The sequence below is a fragment of the Salvelinus alpinus genome, chromosome 15 (genome assembly GCF_045679555.1).
Source record: "Salvelinus alpinus chromosome 15, SLU_Salpinus.1, whole genome shotgun sequence".
NCBI classification, from domain to species: Eukaryota; Metazoa; Chordata; class Actinopteri; order Salmoniformes; family Salmonidae; genus Salvelinus; species Salvelinus alpinus.
In genome coordinates this window covers 3,048,148-3,067,566 of record NC_092100.1, presented here as the reverse complement: position 1 = coordinate 3,067,566, position 19,419 = coordinate 3,048,148, and the positions used below count along the sequence as shown (strand labels likewise).

Here is a 19,419-nt window from a genome sequence, read left to right as displayed (position 1 = left end):
GCAGGGTAAAGTGACTAGCCATCAGGATAGCGTAAAGCATAAAATAAAGAACAGAGTAAAAAGTGTTTTTGTTGTCAGTGTTTGTGTTGTCGGTATATGTGTGTGTTGTGTGGTGTGTATGTGAATGTGTGTGTTTTGTGGGACTCAGTAGTGTGGGTGGCTGGAACCTTTGGCAATTTTCAGACCATCCTCTGACACCACCTGATATAGAAGTCGAGGATGTGATGTACTGGTATATACCAAGCAGTGATGCAGTCAGTCAAGATGCTCTCGATGGTGCAGCTGTAAAACTTTTTGAAGACCTTTTTGAGGATCCTCCTGAGGTGCTGACTTGTTGCACCCTCGACAACTACTGTGATTATTATTATTTGACCATGCTGGTCATTTATGAACATTTGAACATCTTGGCCATGTTCTGTTATAATCTTCACCCGGCACAGCCAGAAGAGGACTGGCCACCCCTCATAGCCTGGTTCCTCTCTAGGTTTCTTCCTAGGTTCTGGCCTTCCTAGGGAGTTTTTCCTAGCCACCGTGCTTCTACACCTGCATTGCTTGCTGTTTGGGGTTTTAGGCTGGGTTTCTGTACAGCACTTTGAGATATCAGCTGATGTAAGAAGGGCTATATAAATAAATTTGATTTGAAGGCCCATGCCAAATATTTTCATTCTCCTGAGGGGGAAGAAGCTGTGTGTCTGCGTCGCGTGTGTGGATTGTTTGTCATGGACAGAATCCGTGTGTGGATTGTTTGTCATGGACAGAATCCGTGTGTGTGTGTTAAGACTATGTCAAACTGTGAGCTCAGTGGGGCCCTGGTGAAGCCTGTGGGCTGAGTGACTCACCCAGAGGTACTGTACAGTCGTGGCCAAAAGTTTTGAGAATGACACAATAATTTTCACAAAGTCTGCTGCCTCAGTTTGTATGATGGCAATTTGCATATACTCCAGAATGTTTTGAAGAGTGATCAGATGAATTGCAAGGTCCCTCTTCCATGGCCAGGAAACTCCCCAGACTTTAATCCCATTGAGAACTTGTGGTCAATCCTCAAGAGGCGGGTGGACAAACAAAAACCCACAAATTCTGACAAACTCCAAGCATTGATTATGCAAGAATGGGCTGCCATCAGTCAGGATGTGGTCCAGAAGTTAATTGACAGCATGCCAGGGCAGATTGCAGAGGTCTTGAAAAAGAAGGGTCAACACTGCAAATATTGACTCAAATATTTGCATCAACTTCATGTAATTGTCAATAAAAGCCTTTGACACTTATGAAATGCTTGTAATTATACTTCAGTATTCCATAGTAACATCTGACAAAAATATCTAAAGACACTGAAGCAGCAAACTTTGTGGAAATTAATATTTGTGTCATTCTCAAAACTTTTGGCCACGACTGTACATATGGGACATCAGTGACATCTCTCTTTAGAAACAACACTGCCCATCAGAAACAACCAGAGAGACATCCGTAAACAGAGAGAGCAGAGCATTCCTCTCCAACAGCAACGTCCAACCTGCTCAACGCAGTCAACAGTGAACCGTCTGCCTGTGTTGTTTAGGCACTAAATTCAGACTACTATACATCTAATCAGATACTCTAGTTCTCTCCTCAGTCAGTCCATAGCCTAGTCCAATGTCTCAGTACTCAACACCAGCCCAGTCAGTCCAATGTCTCAGTACTCAACACCAGCCCAGTCAGTCCAATGTCTCAGTACTCAACACCAGCCCAGTCAGTCCAACGTCTCAGTACTCAACACCAGCCCAGTCAGTCCAACGTCTCAGTACTCAACACCAGCCCAGTCAGTCCAACGTCTCAGTACTCAACACCAGCCCAGTCAGTCCAATGTGTCAGTACTCAACACCAGCCCAGTCAGTCCAATGTCTCAGTACTCAACACCAGCCCAGTCAGTCCAACGTGTCAGTACTCAACACCAGCCCAGTCAGTCCAACGTGTCAGTACTCAACACCAGCCCAGTCAGTCCAATGTCTCAGTACTCAACACCAGCCCAGTCAGTCCAACGTCTCAGTACTCAACACCAGCCCAGTCAGTCCAACGTCTCAGTACTCAACACCAGCCCAGTCAGTCCAACGTCTCAGTACACAACACCAGCCCAGTCAGTCCAATGTGTCAGTACTCAACACCAGCCCAGTCAGTCCAACGTGTCAGTACTCAACACCAGCCCAGTCAGTCCAACGTGTCAGTACTCAACACCAGGCCAGTCAGTCCAACGTGTCAGTACTCAACACCAGCCCAGTCAGTCCAACGTGTCAGTACTCAACACCAGCCCAGTCAGTCCAACGTCTCAGTACTCAACACCAGCCCAGTCAGTCCAATGTGTCAGTACTCAACACCAGCCCAGTCAGTCCAATGTGTCAGTACTCAACACCAGCCCAGTCAGTCCAACGTCTCAGTCCTCAACACCAGCCCAGTCAGTCCAACGTCTCAGTCCTCAACACCAGCCCAGTCAGTCCAACGTCTCAGTACTCAACACCAGAGGATGTTTTATTTCACAGGTCAGTGTTCTAGTCGTACGCTCTCTCCCTGCTCCAACAGGGATCAGGACAACTGGAGGGTTGGTTACAAAGTATAACAACAGCAGGGTAAGAAAGGAAGGGGGCTAGCAGTTATATAAGAACCAGGGTTTAAAGGCAGCTAAGGATTTTACACCAGCAGCCTGGCCAAGTCACTTCTCGGGATAACAGGCTGTTGAGAGGAGTTAAACTAAGTTGGCAAAGTAATTGTAAATTGGCAACGTTACTGTTGGCTACATTCCTTCAGCCAAGTACTATTTAGGCCTCTTTCTGAATGCTTATTGACAGTGAGGTTTTTATATTTTAGGCACTCAAAGTACGACAGAAAATAGCCATAATGCAAGTATAATTGAAGGGTATAGTATACAGGAAAACGTGTCATAGGGTTGAGAGAAGATGAATATGTACTTGTGTAGAGTAAGGCTAGGTTCCATGTGAAACAAAGATGGCTAACTTACCTTCTGATATAGCGTGAGGTTTGATGACGCAACAGGCACAGTCTGTGCAATTGGCCGTGTTATCGGGACCATGGCCCGCTGTGGATGGGAAGAAAAACTCCAGCTCCTAAACAGAAGAACAAAGAATTACTCACTACTGGTGTCCCCCAGGGCTTGGTACTAGGTCCTCTATTATGTCTCACTACTGGTGTCCCACAGGGCTATGTACTAGCTCCTCTCCTGTTTTCACTACTGGTGTCCCCCAGGGCTTGGTACTAGGTCCTTTCCTGTTCTCACTACTGGTGTCCCCCAGAGCTCGGTACTAGGGCCTCTATAATGTCTCAGTACTGGTGTCCCCCAGGGCTCTGTTCTAGGTCCTTTATAATGTCTCAATACTGGTGTTCCCCAGGGCTCTGTACTAGGTTCTCTCCTGTTCTCACTACTGGTGTTCCCCAGGGCTCTGTACTAGGTCCTCTCCTGTTCTCACTACTGGTGTTCCCCAGGGCTCTGTACTAGGTCCTCTCCTGTTCTCACTACTGGTGTTCCCCAGGGCTCTGTACTAGGTCCTCTCCTGTTCTCACTACTGGTGTTCCCCAGGGCTCTGTACTAGGTCCTCCCCTGTTCTCACTACTGGTGTCCCCCTGGGCTTGGTACTAGGGCCTCTATAATGTCTCACTACTGGTGTCCCCCTGGGCATGGTACTAGGGCCTCTATAATGTCTCACTACTGGTGTCCCCCTGGGCTTGGTACTAGGGCCTCTATAATGTCTCACTACTGGTGTCCCCCTGGGCTTGGTACTAGGGCCTCTATAATGGGTCACTACTGGTGTCCCCCTGGGCTTGGTACTAGGGCCTCTATAATGTCTCAGTACTGGTGTCCCCCAGGGCTCTGTTCTAGGTCCTTTATAATGTCTCAATACTGGTGTTCCCCAGGGCTCTGTCCTAGGTCCTCTCCTGTTCTCACTACTGGTGTCCCCCTGGGCTTGGTACTAGGGCCTCTATAATGGGTCACTACTGATGTCCCCCAGGGCTCAATACTTCTCACTACTAGAATGACTTACTCTTGCTGCTGAAGCCAGTGAGTCAGACCCATGTCCAGCGTTTCTGGTGCCATCTGTGCCAAACTGAGCTCTCAGGCTTGGTGGGGCCTCTTTCCGTGCTACGCCCGAGTCAGTGGGGCCTAGAATCCTTCTCCACACTGACACTGCCTCGTCGCCCATCAGCTCCATGGCAACCACAGGGCCAGAGGTCATAAACTGCACCAGGTTGCTAAAAAAAGAAAATATGTTTTTTATGCAAACTCCAATAAAAACTGTCAGAATAACACTTTCAGCAACAGAACCTTTAATGAAATCTCCAATAAACTACTTATGAACTATTTATAACTCAGATGGTGAGGAATATGTAACTCAGATGGTGAGGAATATGTAACTCAGATGGTGAGGAATATGTAACTCAGATGGTGAGGAATATGTAACTCAGATGGTGAGGAATATGTAACTCAGATGGTGAGGAATATGTAACTCAGATGGTGTGGAATATGTAACTCAGATGGTGAGGAATATGTAACTCAGATGGTGTGGAATATGTAACTCAGATGGTGAGGAATATGTAACTCAGATGGTGTGGAATATGTAACTCAGATGGTGTGGAATATGTAACTCAGATGGTGTGGAATATGTAACTCAGATGGTGAGGAATATGTAACTCAGATGGTGTGGAATATGTAACTCAGATGGTGTGGAATATGTAACTCAGATGGTGTGGAATATGTAACTCAGATGGTGTGGAATATGTAACTCAGATGGTGTGGAATATGTAACTCAGATGGTGAGGAATATGTAACTCAGATGGTGTGGAATATATAACTCAGATGGTGTGGAATATATAACTCAGATGGTGAGGAATATGTAATTGAAGGTCACATTTTTTAAGATACACCACAGAGATTTTGAATTATTCAGATGAAATGTGTAGATGAAAGTACTTCTAATTCTCTTGATTTAAGGGAGGTAATTGTCCCTGTCAAGACTGTTCAAATGTCACCACATTGTCAGTGCAATAAATGTCATATATAGACTGCTAATAATGGTGGTTACTGGTTAGTTGGCCCTTGGAGCCTCCTTGAAACATGCCCTTGGCCGCTCTGCTCACACACAGCGAGAAGACGGGCTAATCATTTACACAGGAAGGACTCACTTGAAGAAAGACTTTGTCTGATGTTCAGTGTAAAAGTCTGCTGCCTGCTTCCTGTAAGAAACCCATAAACACACAGGGTTAATGAGTGATCAAATGAAGTCTGGCGTTGACTCGGTACGGTTCTGGTCTAAAGTAGTGCACTATGTAGGGAATAGGGCTCTGGTCTAAAGTAGTGCACTATATAGGGAATAGGGCTCTGGTCTATAGTAGTGTACTATATAGGGAATAGGGCTCTGGTCTATAGTAGCGCACTATGTAGGGAATAGGGCTCTGGTCTAAAGTAGTGCACTATATAGGGAATAGGGCTCTGGTCTAAAGTAGTGCACTATATAGGGAATAGGGGTCCATTTGGGACACAGCCCCAACCACACCACCACCAGAGGACACCCGGGGATTCAACAGGTCACTGACATTCCTCTCTCCTTTCTCATTATATTATGGTTTTATTCTGCACACTCCGTCAAAAAAAGGAACTTTGAGAGACATTCTAGTTAATTCTAGTGAACGTAGCTGTGTTACAGCCGGTAGAACGGGGCCGTGTTTTTACTCCATGTGTCCAGAAGCTAGCTGCCTACCACAGAATAATAAAAGGTGACCTTGGGTTTTTTCAGCTCTGTGTGCCCTGTTCTCATAACAAGCTACAAGCTCAGATGTTCCAGGTGTACAAATGAGGGAATCCTTCTCTTTATTGTTCAGAAGGAACAGTCTGAAAATCTGAAAAGCCAGTCCTATAAAACAATTATTTGTAATTCAAAATTACAAGAGTACTAAAAAATATTTCAAGAAAATGTCAGAAGAAAAAGGGACACGTCACAATCGTATTCTGAAATCTAGAATCCTGAAAATCACATATGAAATGCATCTGTAAAACGTTCCCTGTCAGTCATTTCAAAAATGAGAGGAAAGATTAGCAAAAATCAGCATTTTCCATTTCAATTACATGTTGGAAATATGATCCTCACCAACACCACTCTGATGCCCCTAGCCAGCTGCAGTACTACAGATTCCTATCACCTTTTAAAATAAAAAACAGACATTTCAATAGCGGCTACAATCGTCATTTCTCATTGATTCTCATTCTATTCCACAGTGATTTCCTATTCTAAGCAGGAGAGGACACAACATACTTTGGTCTTGTACAAACATACATCCAAGTCACTGAGGCGGTGTGAGCGAGTGTGTGTTGTGAGTGTGTGTGTGTGTGTGTGTGTGTGTGTGTGTGTGTGTGTGTGTGTGTGTGTGTGTGTGTTGTGTGATTGTAAGGAGTGGTGCTGCCACCCTCCGATCTCATGTGAAACAGTCTGCCTCCAGCCAATGACAAACGCCCCCCTCTGTCCTTCAAGTAGCACATTGTCAAGTCAGTTGTTCTGAAATGGGATCAGGGCTGTAGGTTGATATCTACAATATAAATAGAAAAACTGTACAGTTAGCTCGTTCAAAAAGCATCACCTCACAGGTAAGTGAGGACGAGTCCTCACAGTAGGTTTAGGAGGAATCTATATTTTCATACCGTTTCTGTAGCATACTGGGGTATATGGGATTACCAGAAGTGCACACAAGGGGCACCATTTTCCCCCCCAAAAAACAATTTAGGCAAAATGGATCTTGTTTGTCTCTGCTTTATTTTTTATTGTATTTATTTAACCTTTATTTAACTAGGCAAGTCAATTAAGAACAAATTCTTATTTACAATGACGGCATACCAAAAGGCAAAGGCCTGGGATTAAAAATATAGGACAAAACACACATCACAACAAGAGAGACACAACAACACTACATAAAGAGAGACCTAAGACAACACTACATAGAGACCTAAGACAACACTACATAAAGAGAGACTCCACAACACTACATAAAGAGAGACCTGCCACAACACGACATAAAGAGAGACCTAAGACAACACTACATAAAGAGGGACCTAAGACAACACTACATAGAGAGGGACCTAAGACAACACTACATAAAGAGAGACCTAAGACAACACTACATAAAGAGAGACCTAAGACAACACTACATAAAGAGAGACCTGCCACAACACGACATAAAGAGGGACCTAAGACAACACTACATAAAGAGAGACCTAAGACAACACTACATAAAGAGGGACCTGCCACAACACTACATAGAGAGGGACCTAAGACAACACTACATAGAGAGGGACCTAAGACAACACTACATAAAGAGAGACCTAAGACAACACTACATAAAGAGAGACCTAAGACAACACTACATAAAGAGAGACCTAAGACAACACTACATAAAGAGAGACCTAAGACAACACTACATAGAGAGGGACCTAAGACAACACTACAAAAAGAGGGACCTAAGACAACACTACATAAAGAGAGACCTAAGACAACACTACATAAAGAAGGACCTGCCACAACACTACATAGAGAGGGACCTAAGACGACAACAACACAACATGGTAGCAGTACAAACATGGTACAACATTGTTAGGCACAGACAACAGCACAAAGGGCAAGAAGGTAGAGACAACAACACCTCACGCGAAGCAGCCACAACTGTCAGTAAGTGTGTCCACGATTGAGTCATTGAATATAGAGATAAAACGGTCCAGTTTGAGGGTTTTTTGCGGCTCGTTCCAGTCGCTAGCTACAGCGAACTGAAAGGAAGAGCCACCAAGGGATGTGTGTGCTTTGGGGACATTTAACAGAATGTGACTGGCAGAACAGGTGGTGTATGTGGAGAATGAAGGTTGCTTCTTACCGAACAACATGACCTTTGTTTTGGAGGTGTTCAGAACAAGGTTAAGGGCAGAGAAAGCTTGTTGGACACTAAGAAAGCTTTGTTATAGAGCATTTAACACAAAATCCGGGGAGGGGCCAGCTGAGTATAAATGGATGATAGAGCTTCCTACTGCCTGAGCTATGCTGTTGATGTAAATTGAGAAGAGCATGGGGCCTAGGATCGAGCCTTGGGGTACTGACTTTACACATTGCACTCTTTGAGAGAGGTAGTTAGCAAACCAGGCCGAAGACCACTCAGAGACACCAATACTCCTTAGCCGACTCACAAGAATGGAATGGTCGACCGTATCAAAAGCTTTGGCCAAATCAATAAAAACAGCACATTATTGCTTATAGTCAAGGACAGACGGGACATCATTGATGGCCTTTAAGGTTGCAGTGACTCGGGATTGCACATTTTGGGGAATATTCAGAGGTGGAAACTTTCCGTGGGAATTAACGGGGATATATGGGAATTAATGGAAATGCAAATTAATATGAATACCATTTAAATGTAATGTTTTTTGCATTGGATATATTTACCATATATGGAGACAGAAAATAAACATTTTGCCTTATCATAAGTAGACATAATTGCAAATGATTAAATTCTTCCAATAGAAATTTTAAAAAACGATTTAATTACGAATTGAACTTTAATTAAATGAGTTGACTCTTCCATGGGATGATTTCACTGATCAACAAAAGAAAGGGAATATTGAATGATCCCCAATCGTCCATCGCATCTCTCAAAAACATTTTCAACATACATCTGTAAAATTATAGTCTAGAAACTAAAGCTTTGGTTGTCTTCCTCTCAGGCTTCCATGTCTTCTCTCCTGGACCTCCTCAATGTCTACCTCTTGAACAGCAGACTCTGAGGCCTCATCTTCACTGTCACTTTCCAACCTTGTTGTGGATGGTTCGTTGTCAGGCCCAAAAAGCCAAAAATTTCCCCGGATGGCCACCAATTTTTCAACCCTTGTATTGGTCAGCCTGTTGCGTGCTTTGGTGTGTGTATTCCCAAACAAGGACCAGTTGCGCTCTGAGGCGGCTGATGTTGGTGGGATTTGGAGGATGATGGAGGCAACAGGGGAAAGAGCCTCCGATCCACAAAGTCCCTTCCACCAGGTGGCTGAGGAGATATGTTGGCACGACTGCCATATTGCATCTCCATCCCAAAGCCCTTGCTTGGAAGTGTACTTCACCAGACTGCCAAGAACCTTGCCCTATTCCAGGCCAAGGTGGCGAGACACGGTAGTGATGACACCATAGGCCTTGTTGATCTCTGCACCAGACAGGATGCTCTTGCCAGCATACTTGGGGTCCAACATGTACGCTGCGGTGTGTTTGGGCTTCAGGCAGAAGTTTTCACGGTTTTTGATGTATTTCAGAACTGCAGTTTCCTCTGATTGGAGCAACAGTGAAGTGGGCAGGGCAGTACAGATTCATTCTCTTACATCTACAAGCAGAGTCTGAACATCAGACAGGATGGCATTGTCTCCCTCAATGCGTGCAATGGCTACTGCTAAAGTTTTCAGGAGATTCAGGACACTTACCGCTCTCTCCCAAAATATTTAATCCAGGAGGATCCTCTTGATGGGGCTGTCCATATCGGCAGACTGTGATATGGCCATTTCTTGGAGAGACTCCCTCCCCTCCAGGAGACTGTCAAACATGATGACGACACCACCCCAACGGGTGTTGCTGGGCAGCTTCAATGTGGTGCTCTTATTATTCTCACTTTGCTTGGTGAGGTAGATTGCTGCTGTAACTTGATGACTCTTCACATACCTAACCATTTCCTTGCCTCTCTTGTAGAGTGTATCCATTGTTTTCAGTGCCATGATGTCCTTGAGGAGCAGATTCAATGCATGAGCAGCACAGCCAATGGGTGTGATGTGAGGGTAGGACCCCTCCACTTTAGACCAAGCAGCCTTCATGTTCGCAGCATTGTCTATCACCAGTGCAAATACCTTCTGTAGTCCAAGGTCAAAGATGACTGCCTTCAGCTCATCTGCAATGTAGAGACCGGTGTGTCTGTTGTCCCTTGTGTCTGTGCTCTTGTAGAATACTGGTTGAGGGGTGGAGATTATGTAGTTAATTATTCCTTGCCCACGAACATTCGACCACCCTTCAGAGATGATTGCAATACAGTCTGCTTTCTCTATGATTTGCTTGACCTTCGCTTGAATTCTGTTGAACTCTGCATCCAGCAAATGAGTAGATAAAGCATGTCTGGTTGGAGGGGTGTATGCTGGGTGAAGGACATTTAGAAATCTCTTCCAATACACATTGCCTGTGAGCATCAGAGGTGAACCAGTTGCATACACAGCTCGAGCAAGACATTCATCAGCATTTCTCTGACTACGTTTCTCCATTGAGTCACAAAAACTTCTGATTCCAGGAGGACCATGAGCTGTTGCTATTGATAAGGTGTCTGATTCATCCTTTTCACCTCGAATAGAAGTAGAGGGACTTTTGTCAGAGGTTGCTTGTTGTGAGCGCTGAGGGAACTTTATACACTTGGCCAGATGATTCTGCATCTTTGTTGCATTCTTCACATATGATTTGCCACAGTATTTGCAAATGTACACTGCTTTTCCTTCTACATTAGCTGCAGTGAAATGTCTCCACACATCAGATAGTGCCCGTGGCATTTTCCTGTAAAGATTAGAAAAAAATGAGTAAAAGAAAAACAAATACAATTCCATGTACAGATAAAAAGTTAAGCAGTTTAAACAACTCCTTTGTAAGATAAACGTTTTAAAATGAAACATGTATGGTAACGGGTGAATTAACACTCCTCAGTTAGCAAGCTCAAGCAAGCTAAAACTCACATGTTAGCAAACATTAACTAGCAGAAACAAGTTAGAAATTATTTAAACACACTTTGCTGTAGGCTACTATTTACTAGTTAACAAAAAAAGCATGTATGTCATATAAAATAAATTCACCCCACCCAGTATTGTAATGAAAACTCACCAGAAATCATGTAGTCCTTGGCTCAGACAGTGTAGTAGTGTGGGCTCAATAGCATCTCATTAGTGTGCAAGATCTTGAGAATCAGCTGTACATGTGATGGAAGAATGCACCGAGCATGCAGAGGGTTGCAATTCCATTGGGGATAGTTTAACCAAAATATGCCACAAGACCTAGAATTGCCTTATGTGTATCCCACAAAAAAAGGTTCACTGTTATAAGATAACTTTTTTGATGAATTTATGCAAAATTCCAGGGCTCAACAACAAAAGTTTTCGACCCTTTGCAACCCTAGCAGTGACACAGCCATAACCTGAGTGGAAACCAGATTGCATACCAGAGAGAATATTATTGACATCAAGAAAAGCCAGTCAGTTACACAGCCTGTTCACACCGCTATCATCCAGAAAGCGAGGTCAGTACAGGTGCATCAAAACTGGGACTGAGAGACTGAAGAACAGCTTCTATCTCAAGGCCATCAGACTGCTAAACAGCCATCACTAACTCAGAGAGGCTGCTGCCTACATTGAGACCCAATCACTGGCCATTTTAATAAATGGATCACTAGTCACTTTAAACAATGTCACTTTAATAATGTTAACATATCTTACATTACATGTATCTATTGCATCTTGCCTATGCCGTTCGGCCATCGCTCATCCATATATTTATATGTACATATTCTCATTCATTCCTTTACACTTGTGTGTATTAGGTAGTTGTTGTGGATTTGATAGATTACTTGTTAGATATTACTGCATTGTCGGAACTAGAAGTACAAGCATTTCGCTACACTCGCATTAACATCTTTAAATGTGTACATGACACTGCAACAAAATTTCCCCATGGGGACAATAAAGTAAGTAAGTATAGAATAACTATCTTCAAAGTAATGACTCGGGACGTCGGGTTGATATGAAAGCTTCTTTTAGTAATAATTCTTGATCACGTTACATTTAACAACTTTAGATTCTACAAAGCAATGCTAAGATGCTAGCGCAAAGGAGCCAAAAATAATCACCTGTTAATTGCACTTAACTAGCGCGTTCACTCTCTACTTCCTGTCGCAAGGCATTCTGGAACTTGCAGTCAAAAGCGTAATTCAATACTAACCAATACAATTACATATGTAAATAACAGTAAAGAAATATCTTTAGATACAGCTCAATGAATTAACTTAAACATTAACTCTGTAACACATTAAAGTTACAACAGTAAGTAAGTAAGTAAGTAACCATGTGTATGTGACCAATAACATCTGCTAACCATGTGTATGTGACCAATAACATCTGCTAACCATGTGTATGTGACCAATAACATCTGCTAACCATGTGTATGTGACCAATAACATCTGCTAACCATGTGTATGTGACCAATAACATCTGCTAACCATGTGTATGTGACCAATAACATCTGCTAACCATGAGTATGTGACCAATAACATCTGCTGACCATGTGTATGTGACCAATAACATCTGCTAACCATGTGTATGTGACCAATAACATCTGCTGACCATGAGTATGTGACCAATAACATCTGCTAACCATGTGTATGTGACCAATAACATCTGCTAACCATGTGTATGTGACCAATAACATCTGCTAACCATGTGTATGTGACCAATAACATCTGCTAACCATGAGTATGTGACCAATAACATCTGCTAACCATGTGTATGTGACCAATAACATCTGCTAACCATGTGACCAATAACATCTGCTAACCATGTGTATGTGACCAATAACATTTGATTTCATTATTGACAAGATTTTCTAACACTTTTGATAAACAGGGCAAGATAGAAATGTGCCTATAACAGTTAGGATCAGCTTGATCTCCTCCCCCGTTTAAATAAAGGACGAACTGTGGCTGCCTTCCAGCTCAGCCATGTGCTTCCTGTCAGTAACAACCACATCATCAACATTAAGGGACGTGGGCAGCTTTGAGGAAGAGGGTTTAGAACGAATAGAACGGACGTCCCCTTTTCAAGTCAATGATGGCGTAGTGGTTGGACTGGCGGCCATGAGTTTACCAGTCAAATCGCCAGGGTTAGAGGTTCCAAGCTCATTCTATTCATCGTTTGCTACACCTTGGACTGGCGGCCATCAGTTTACCAGTCAAATCGCCCGGGTTAGAGGTTCCAAGCTCATTCTATTCATCGTTTGCTACACCTTGGACTGGCGGCCATGAGTTTACCAGTCAAATCGCCCGGGGTTAGAGGTTCCAAGCTCATTCTATTCATCGTTTGCTACACCTTGGACTGGCGGCCATCAGTTTACCAGTCAAATCGCCCGGGGTTAGAGGTTCCAAGCTCATTCTATTCATCGTTTGCTACACCTTGGACTGGCGGCCATCAGTTTACCAGTCAAATCGCCCGGGTTAGAGGTTCCAAGCTCATTCTATTCATCGTTTGCTACATCTTGGACTGGCGGCCATCAGTTTACCAGTCAAATCGCCCAGGGTTAGAGGTTCCAAGCTCATTCTATTCATCGTTTGCTACACCTTGGACTGGCGGCCATCAGTTTACCAGTCAAATCGCCGGGTTAGAGGTTCCAAGCTCATTCTATTCATCGTTTGCTACACCTTGGACTGGCAGCCATCAGTTTACCAGTCAAATCGCCGGGTTAGAGGTTCCAAGCTCATTCTATTCATCGTTTGCTACACCCTTGCTTGTTTCAGCAAGTGGCAACAAAGTTTCATCACGTTGTTATCACAGAAACGGACTCAACCGTTACGAAAGTCTGGCTGTCCCATCTTCAGTCAGCTGTTTGTTCTAAAAAAGCAAAAAGGTTAGTACAGTAATTTTAATTTTCATGACAGCCTTTCTCCCTAACTGTCGGTTACAGGGTTATAGGTAATTGTGCCAGCCCTAGTGAGGAGGATAGGATATTATTGGCAAACCACATGAGGCATCAAATTGCACGGTAATGTATTACAAACCCACCTCCGGATGGAAAGATCATAGACAGAGGACAAACTATTCTCACACACAGACACAAAGACAACCTTTCTGCTTTGTCTGCAATCTAACACTGAGAGCCTTTTGCTGCCTGCTACCGTTAGGTAACCTCACTCCAGGTCACCTGGCACGCCATATGTTGACAGCAGGTAATAACACAGCCCAGGTCGCCTGGCACGCCATATGTTGACTGCAGGTAATAACACAGCCCAGGTCGCCTGGCACGCCATATGTTGACTGCAGGTAATAACACAGCCCAGGTCGCCTGGCACGCCATATGTTGACAGCAGGTAATAACACAGCCCAGATCCCCTGGCACGCCATATGTTGACTGCAGGTAATAACACAGCCCAGGTCGCCTGGCACGCCATATGTTGACTGCAGGTAATAACACAGCCCAGATCCCCTGGCACGCCATATGTTGACTGCAGGTAATAACACAACCCAGGTCGCCTGGCACGCCATATGTTGACAGCAGGTAATAACACAGCCCAGGTCCCCTGGCACGCCATATGTTGACAGCAGGTAATAACACAGCCCAGGTCCCCTGGCACGCCATATGTTGACAGCAGGTAATAACACAGCCCAGGTCCCCTGGCACGCCATATGTTGACAGCAGGTAATAACACAGCCCCAGATCGCTGCCCGTCCGGCACGCCATATGTTGACTGCAGGTAATAACACAGCCCAGATCCCCTGGCACGCCATATGTTGACAGCAGGTAATAACACAGCCCAGATCCCCTGGCACGCCATATGTTGACAGCAGGTAATAACACAGCCCAGGTCGCCTGGCACGCCATATGTTGACTGCAGGTAATAACACAGCCCAGGTCGCCTGGCACGCCATATGTTGACTGCAGGTAATAACACAGCCCAGATCCCCTGGCACGCCATATGTTGACTGCAGGTAATAACACAGCCCAGGTCGCCTGGCACGCCATATGTTGACAGCAGGTAATAACACAGCCCAGGTCCCCTGGCACGCCATATGTTGACAGCAGGTAATAACACAGCCCAGATCCCATGGCACGCCATATGTTGACTGCAGGTAATAACACAGCCCAGGTCGCCTGGCACGCCATATGTTGACAGCAGGTAATAACACAGCCCAGCTCCCCTGGCACGCTATATGTTGACAGCAGGTAATAACACAGCCCAGATCCCCTGGCACGCCATATGTTGACAGCAGGTAATAACACAGCCCAGATCCCCTGGCACGCCATATGTTGACAGCAGGTAATAACACAGCCCAGGTCCCCTGGCACGCCATATGTTGACAGCAGGTAATAACACAGCCCAGATCCCCTGGCACGCCATATGTTGACAGCAGGTAATAACACAGCCCAGATCCCCTGGCACGCCATATGTTGACAGCAGGTAATAACACAGCCCAGGTCCCCTGGCACGCCATATGTTGACAGCAGGTAATAACACAGCCCAGATCCCCTGGCACGCCATATGTTGACAGCAGGTAATAACACAGCCCAGATCCCCTGGCACGCCATATGTTGACTGCAGGTAATAACACAGCCCAGGTCGCCTGGCACGCCATATGTTGACAGCAGGTAATAACACAGCCCAGCTCCCCTGGCACGCCATATGTTGACAGCAGGTAATAACACAGCCCAGGTCCCCTGGCACGCCATATGTTGACAGCAGGTAATAACACAGCCCATGTCCCCTGGCACGCCATATGTTGACAGCAGGTAATAACACAGCCCAGGTCGCCTGGCACGCCATATGTTGACAGCAGGTAATAACACAGCCCAGGTCGCCTGGCACGCCATATGTTGACAGCAGGTAATAACACAGCCCATGTCCCCTGGCACGCCATATGTTGACAGCAGGTAATAACACAGCCCAGGTCCCCTGGCACGCCATATGTTGACAGCAGGTAATAACACAGCCCAGATCCCCTGGCACGCCATATGTTGACAGCAGGTAATAACACAGCCCAGGTCCCCTGGCACGTCATATGTTGACAGCAGGTAATAACACAGCCCAGGTCGCCTGGCACGCCATATGTTGACAGCAGGTAATAACACAGCCCAGCTCCCCTGGCACGCCATATGTTTCTGACATGTGTGAATAATCAAGCCCACCCCCTACCTTTGAATGGGAGGAGCTTTGACACTTGGCAGAATAAGCTGTCTGTGGCACATATCACATCTCTCTCAAAATGGTATATTCTCATCTCCCACTCTATTGTCCTTCACTGGCACCCGCAGCAACGGAAAGATAGTCGTGGAATGTTGTAACTTAGCCCTTTTCATACTAATGTAGCTTTACCTCAGAGTGACCTTCCCGGGGCAAAGTAGACATGAGAGTTATGAATTGAGAAAAATAAAGCTTTTGTTCCATCGCGTAAAAACACATTTCTGGGGGGGTGCAGCTCTAGAATAGTAGTCCAGCAGCCCCAGGCCTGGGGGGCCATCTGACAACAAACCCTGTCATTTACACAGACACATTGAAGACTACGGCCATATGTAACTGAGCTTACTGACATTGCAATAAATCATCAGCCCCACCTAGACAGTCACCTGCGTCTCTCAGCGGAAATAATAACTTTGACCTTTACCATGTCAGCTTTGTCATTTTGGCTTTGGTTAGGATCAGGTTGGCGTCATTGATCATCTGTAGAATGTCTCCCATCTTGTTGACTGCATCTGGTTTAATCATAGCAAGAGTTCTGCAGGAAAACAAGGGAAGAGAGAGAGAGAGACATGCTTTGTACATTGTGCGCCATGTGGATCAAAACCTGGGTTTAGTACATCACATCTCTCCAACCAGACAATATCTCAGCTGTCAGAAGATCATAGCATGCATGTATAGTTTGGCGGCATACAGAGGAAGGAAAGGTCTGATAAACCTAAAGGTGGATAATCCAAACGTAACTGTTTTTAACCACCCTCTTCACATGTTTCAGACACAGCGTTCAGATACCTGAAGTCAGACACAGCGTTCAGATACCTGAAGTCAGACACAGCGTTCAGATACCTGAAGTCAGACACAGCGTTCAGATACCTGAAGTCAGACACAGCGTTCAGATACCTGAAGTCAGACACAGCGTTCAGATACCTGAAGTCAGACACAGCGTTCAGATACCTGAAGTTTAGACACAGCGTTCAGATACCTGAAGTCAGACACAGCGTTCAGATACCTGAAGTCAGACACAGCGTTCAGATACCTGAAGTCAGACACAGCGTTCAGATACCTGAAGTCAGACACAGCGTTCAGATACCTGAAGTCAGACACAGCGTTCAGATACCTGAAGTCAGACACAGCGTTCAGATACCTGAAGTCAGACACAGCGTTCAGATACCTGAAGTCAGACACAGCGTTCAGATACCTGAAGTCAGACACAGCGTTCAGATACCTGAAGTTTAGACACAGCGTTCAGATACCTGAAGTCAGACACAGCGTTCAGATACCTGAAGTCAGACACAGCGTTCAGATACCTGAAGTCAGACACAGCGTTCAGATACCTGAAGTCAGACACAGCGTTCAGATACCTGAAGTCAGACACAGCGTTCAGATACCTGAAGTCAGACACAGCGTTCAGATACCTGAAGTTTAGACACAGCGTTCAGATACCTGAAGTCAGACACAGCGTTCAGATACCTGAAGTCAGACACAGCGTTCAGATACCTGAAGTCAGACACAGCGTTCAGATACCTGAAGTCAGACACAGCGTTCAGATACCTGAAGTTTAGACACAGCGTTCAGATACCTGAAGTCAGACACAGCGTTCAGATACCTGAAGTCAGACACAGCGTTCAGATACCTGAAGTCAGACACAGCGTTCAGATACCTGAAGTCAGACACAGCGTTCAGATACCTGAAGTCAGACACAGCGTTCAGATACCTGAAGTCAGACACAGCGTTCAGATACCTGAAGTCAGACACAGCGTTCAGATACCTGAAGTCAGACACAGCGTTCAGATACCTGAAGTCAGACACAGCGTTCAGATACCTGAAGTTTAGACACAGCGTTCAGATACCTGAAGTCAGACACAGCGTTCAGATACCTGAAGTCAGACACAGCGTTCAGATACCTGAAGTCAGACACAGCGTTCAGATACCTGAAGTCAGACACAGCGTTCAGATACCTGAAGTCAGACACAGCGTTCAGATACCTGAAGTCAGACACAGCGTTCAGATACCTGAAGTCAGACACAGCGTTCAGATACCTGAAGTCAGACACAGCGTTCAGATACCTGAAGTCAGACACAGCGTTCAGATACCTGAAGTCAGACACAGCGTTCAGATACCTGAAGTCAGACACAGCGTTCAGATACCTGAAGTCAGACACAGCGTTCAGATACCTGAAGTCAGACACAGCGTTCAGATACCTGAAGTCAGACACAGCGTTCAGATACCTGAAGTCAGACACAGCGTTCAGATACCTGAAGTCAGACACAGCGTTCAGATACCTGAAGTCAGACACAGCGTTCAGATACCTGAAGTCAGACACAGCGTTAAGATACCTGAAGTTTAGACACAGCGTTCAGATACCTGAAGTCAGACACAGCGTTCAGATACCTGAAGTCAGACACAGCGTTCAGATACCTGAAGTCAGACACAGCGTTCAGATACCTGAAGTCAGACACAGCGTTCAGATACCTGAAGTCAGACACAGCGTTCAGATACCTGAAGTCAGACACAGCGTTCAGATACCTGAAGTCAGACACAGCGTTCAGATACCTGAAGTCAGACACAGCGTTCAGATACCTGAAGTCAGACACAGCGTTCAGATACCTGAAGTCAGACACAGCGTTCAGATACCTGAAGTCAGACACAGCGTTCAGATACCTGAAGTCAGACACAGCGTTCAGATACCTGAAGTCAGACACAGCGTTCAGATACCTGAAGTCAGACACAGCGTTCAGATACCTGAAGTCAGACACAGCGTTCAGATACCTGAAGTCAGACACAGCGTTCAGATACCTGAAGTCAGACACAGCGTTCAGATACCTGAAGTCAGACACAGCGTTCAGATACCTGAAGTCAGACACAGCGTTCAGATACCTGAAGTCAGACACAGCGTTCAGATACCTGAAGTCAGACACAGCGTTCAGATACCTGAAGTCAGACACAGCGTTCAGATACCTGAAGTCAGACACAGCGTTCAGATACCTGAAGTCAGACACAGCGTTCAGATACCTGAAGTCAGACACAGCGTTCAGATACCTGAAGTCAGACACAGCGTTCAGATACCTGAAGTCAGACACAGCGTTCAGATACCTGAAGTCAGACACAGCGTTCAGATACCTGAAGTCAGACACAGCGTTCAGATACCTGAAGTCAGACACAGCGTTCAGATACCTGAAGTCAGACACAGCGTTCAGATACCTGAAGTCAGACACAGCGTTCAGATACCTGAAGTCAGACACAGCGTTCAGATACCTGAAGTCAGACACAGCGTTCAGATACCTGAAGTCAGACACAGCGTTCAGATACCTGAAGTCAGACACAGCGTTAAGATACCTGAAGTCAGACACAGCGTTCAGATACCTGAAGTCAGACACAGCGTTCAGATACCTGAAGTCAGACACAGCGTTC

The 19,419-nt window shown here is 45.3% G+C and overlaps 1 protein-coding gene across 5 annotated transcripts in view; it reads right to left on the bottom strand.

Annotated features, from left to right (window-relative positions):
• nme7 (NME/NM23 family member 7) overlaps nt 1–19,419 on the bottom strand; it is a 189,250-nt gene that overhangs the window by 151,136 nt on the left and 18,695 nt on the right. For 3 of the 5 annotated variants that reach the window (XM_071342281.1, XM_071342278.1, XM_071342280.1), the window contains 4 exons: nt 16,436–16,546; nt 5,164–5,214; nt 4,026–4,233; nt 2,987–3,092 (listed from right to left, as the gene is read on the bottom strand). In XM_071342281.1, coding sequence (XP_071198382.1) covers nt 2,987–3,092; nt 4,026–4,233; nt 5,164–5,214; nt 16,436–16,546 — 476 coding nt within the window. The remainder of the gene's footprint in view (nt 1–2,986; nt 3,093–4,025; nt 4,234–5,163; nt 5,215–16,435; nt 16,547–19,419) is intronic. The other 2 variants (XM_071342282.1, XM_071342279.1) reach the window with 1 other exon arrangement.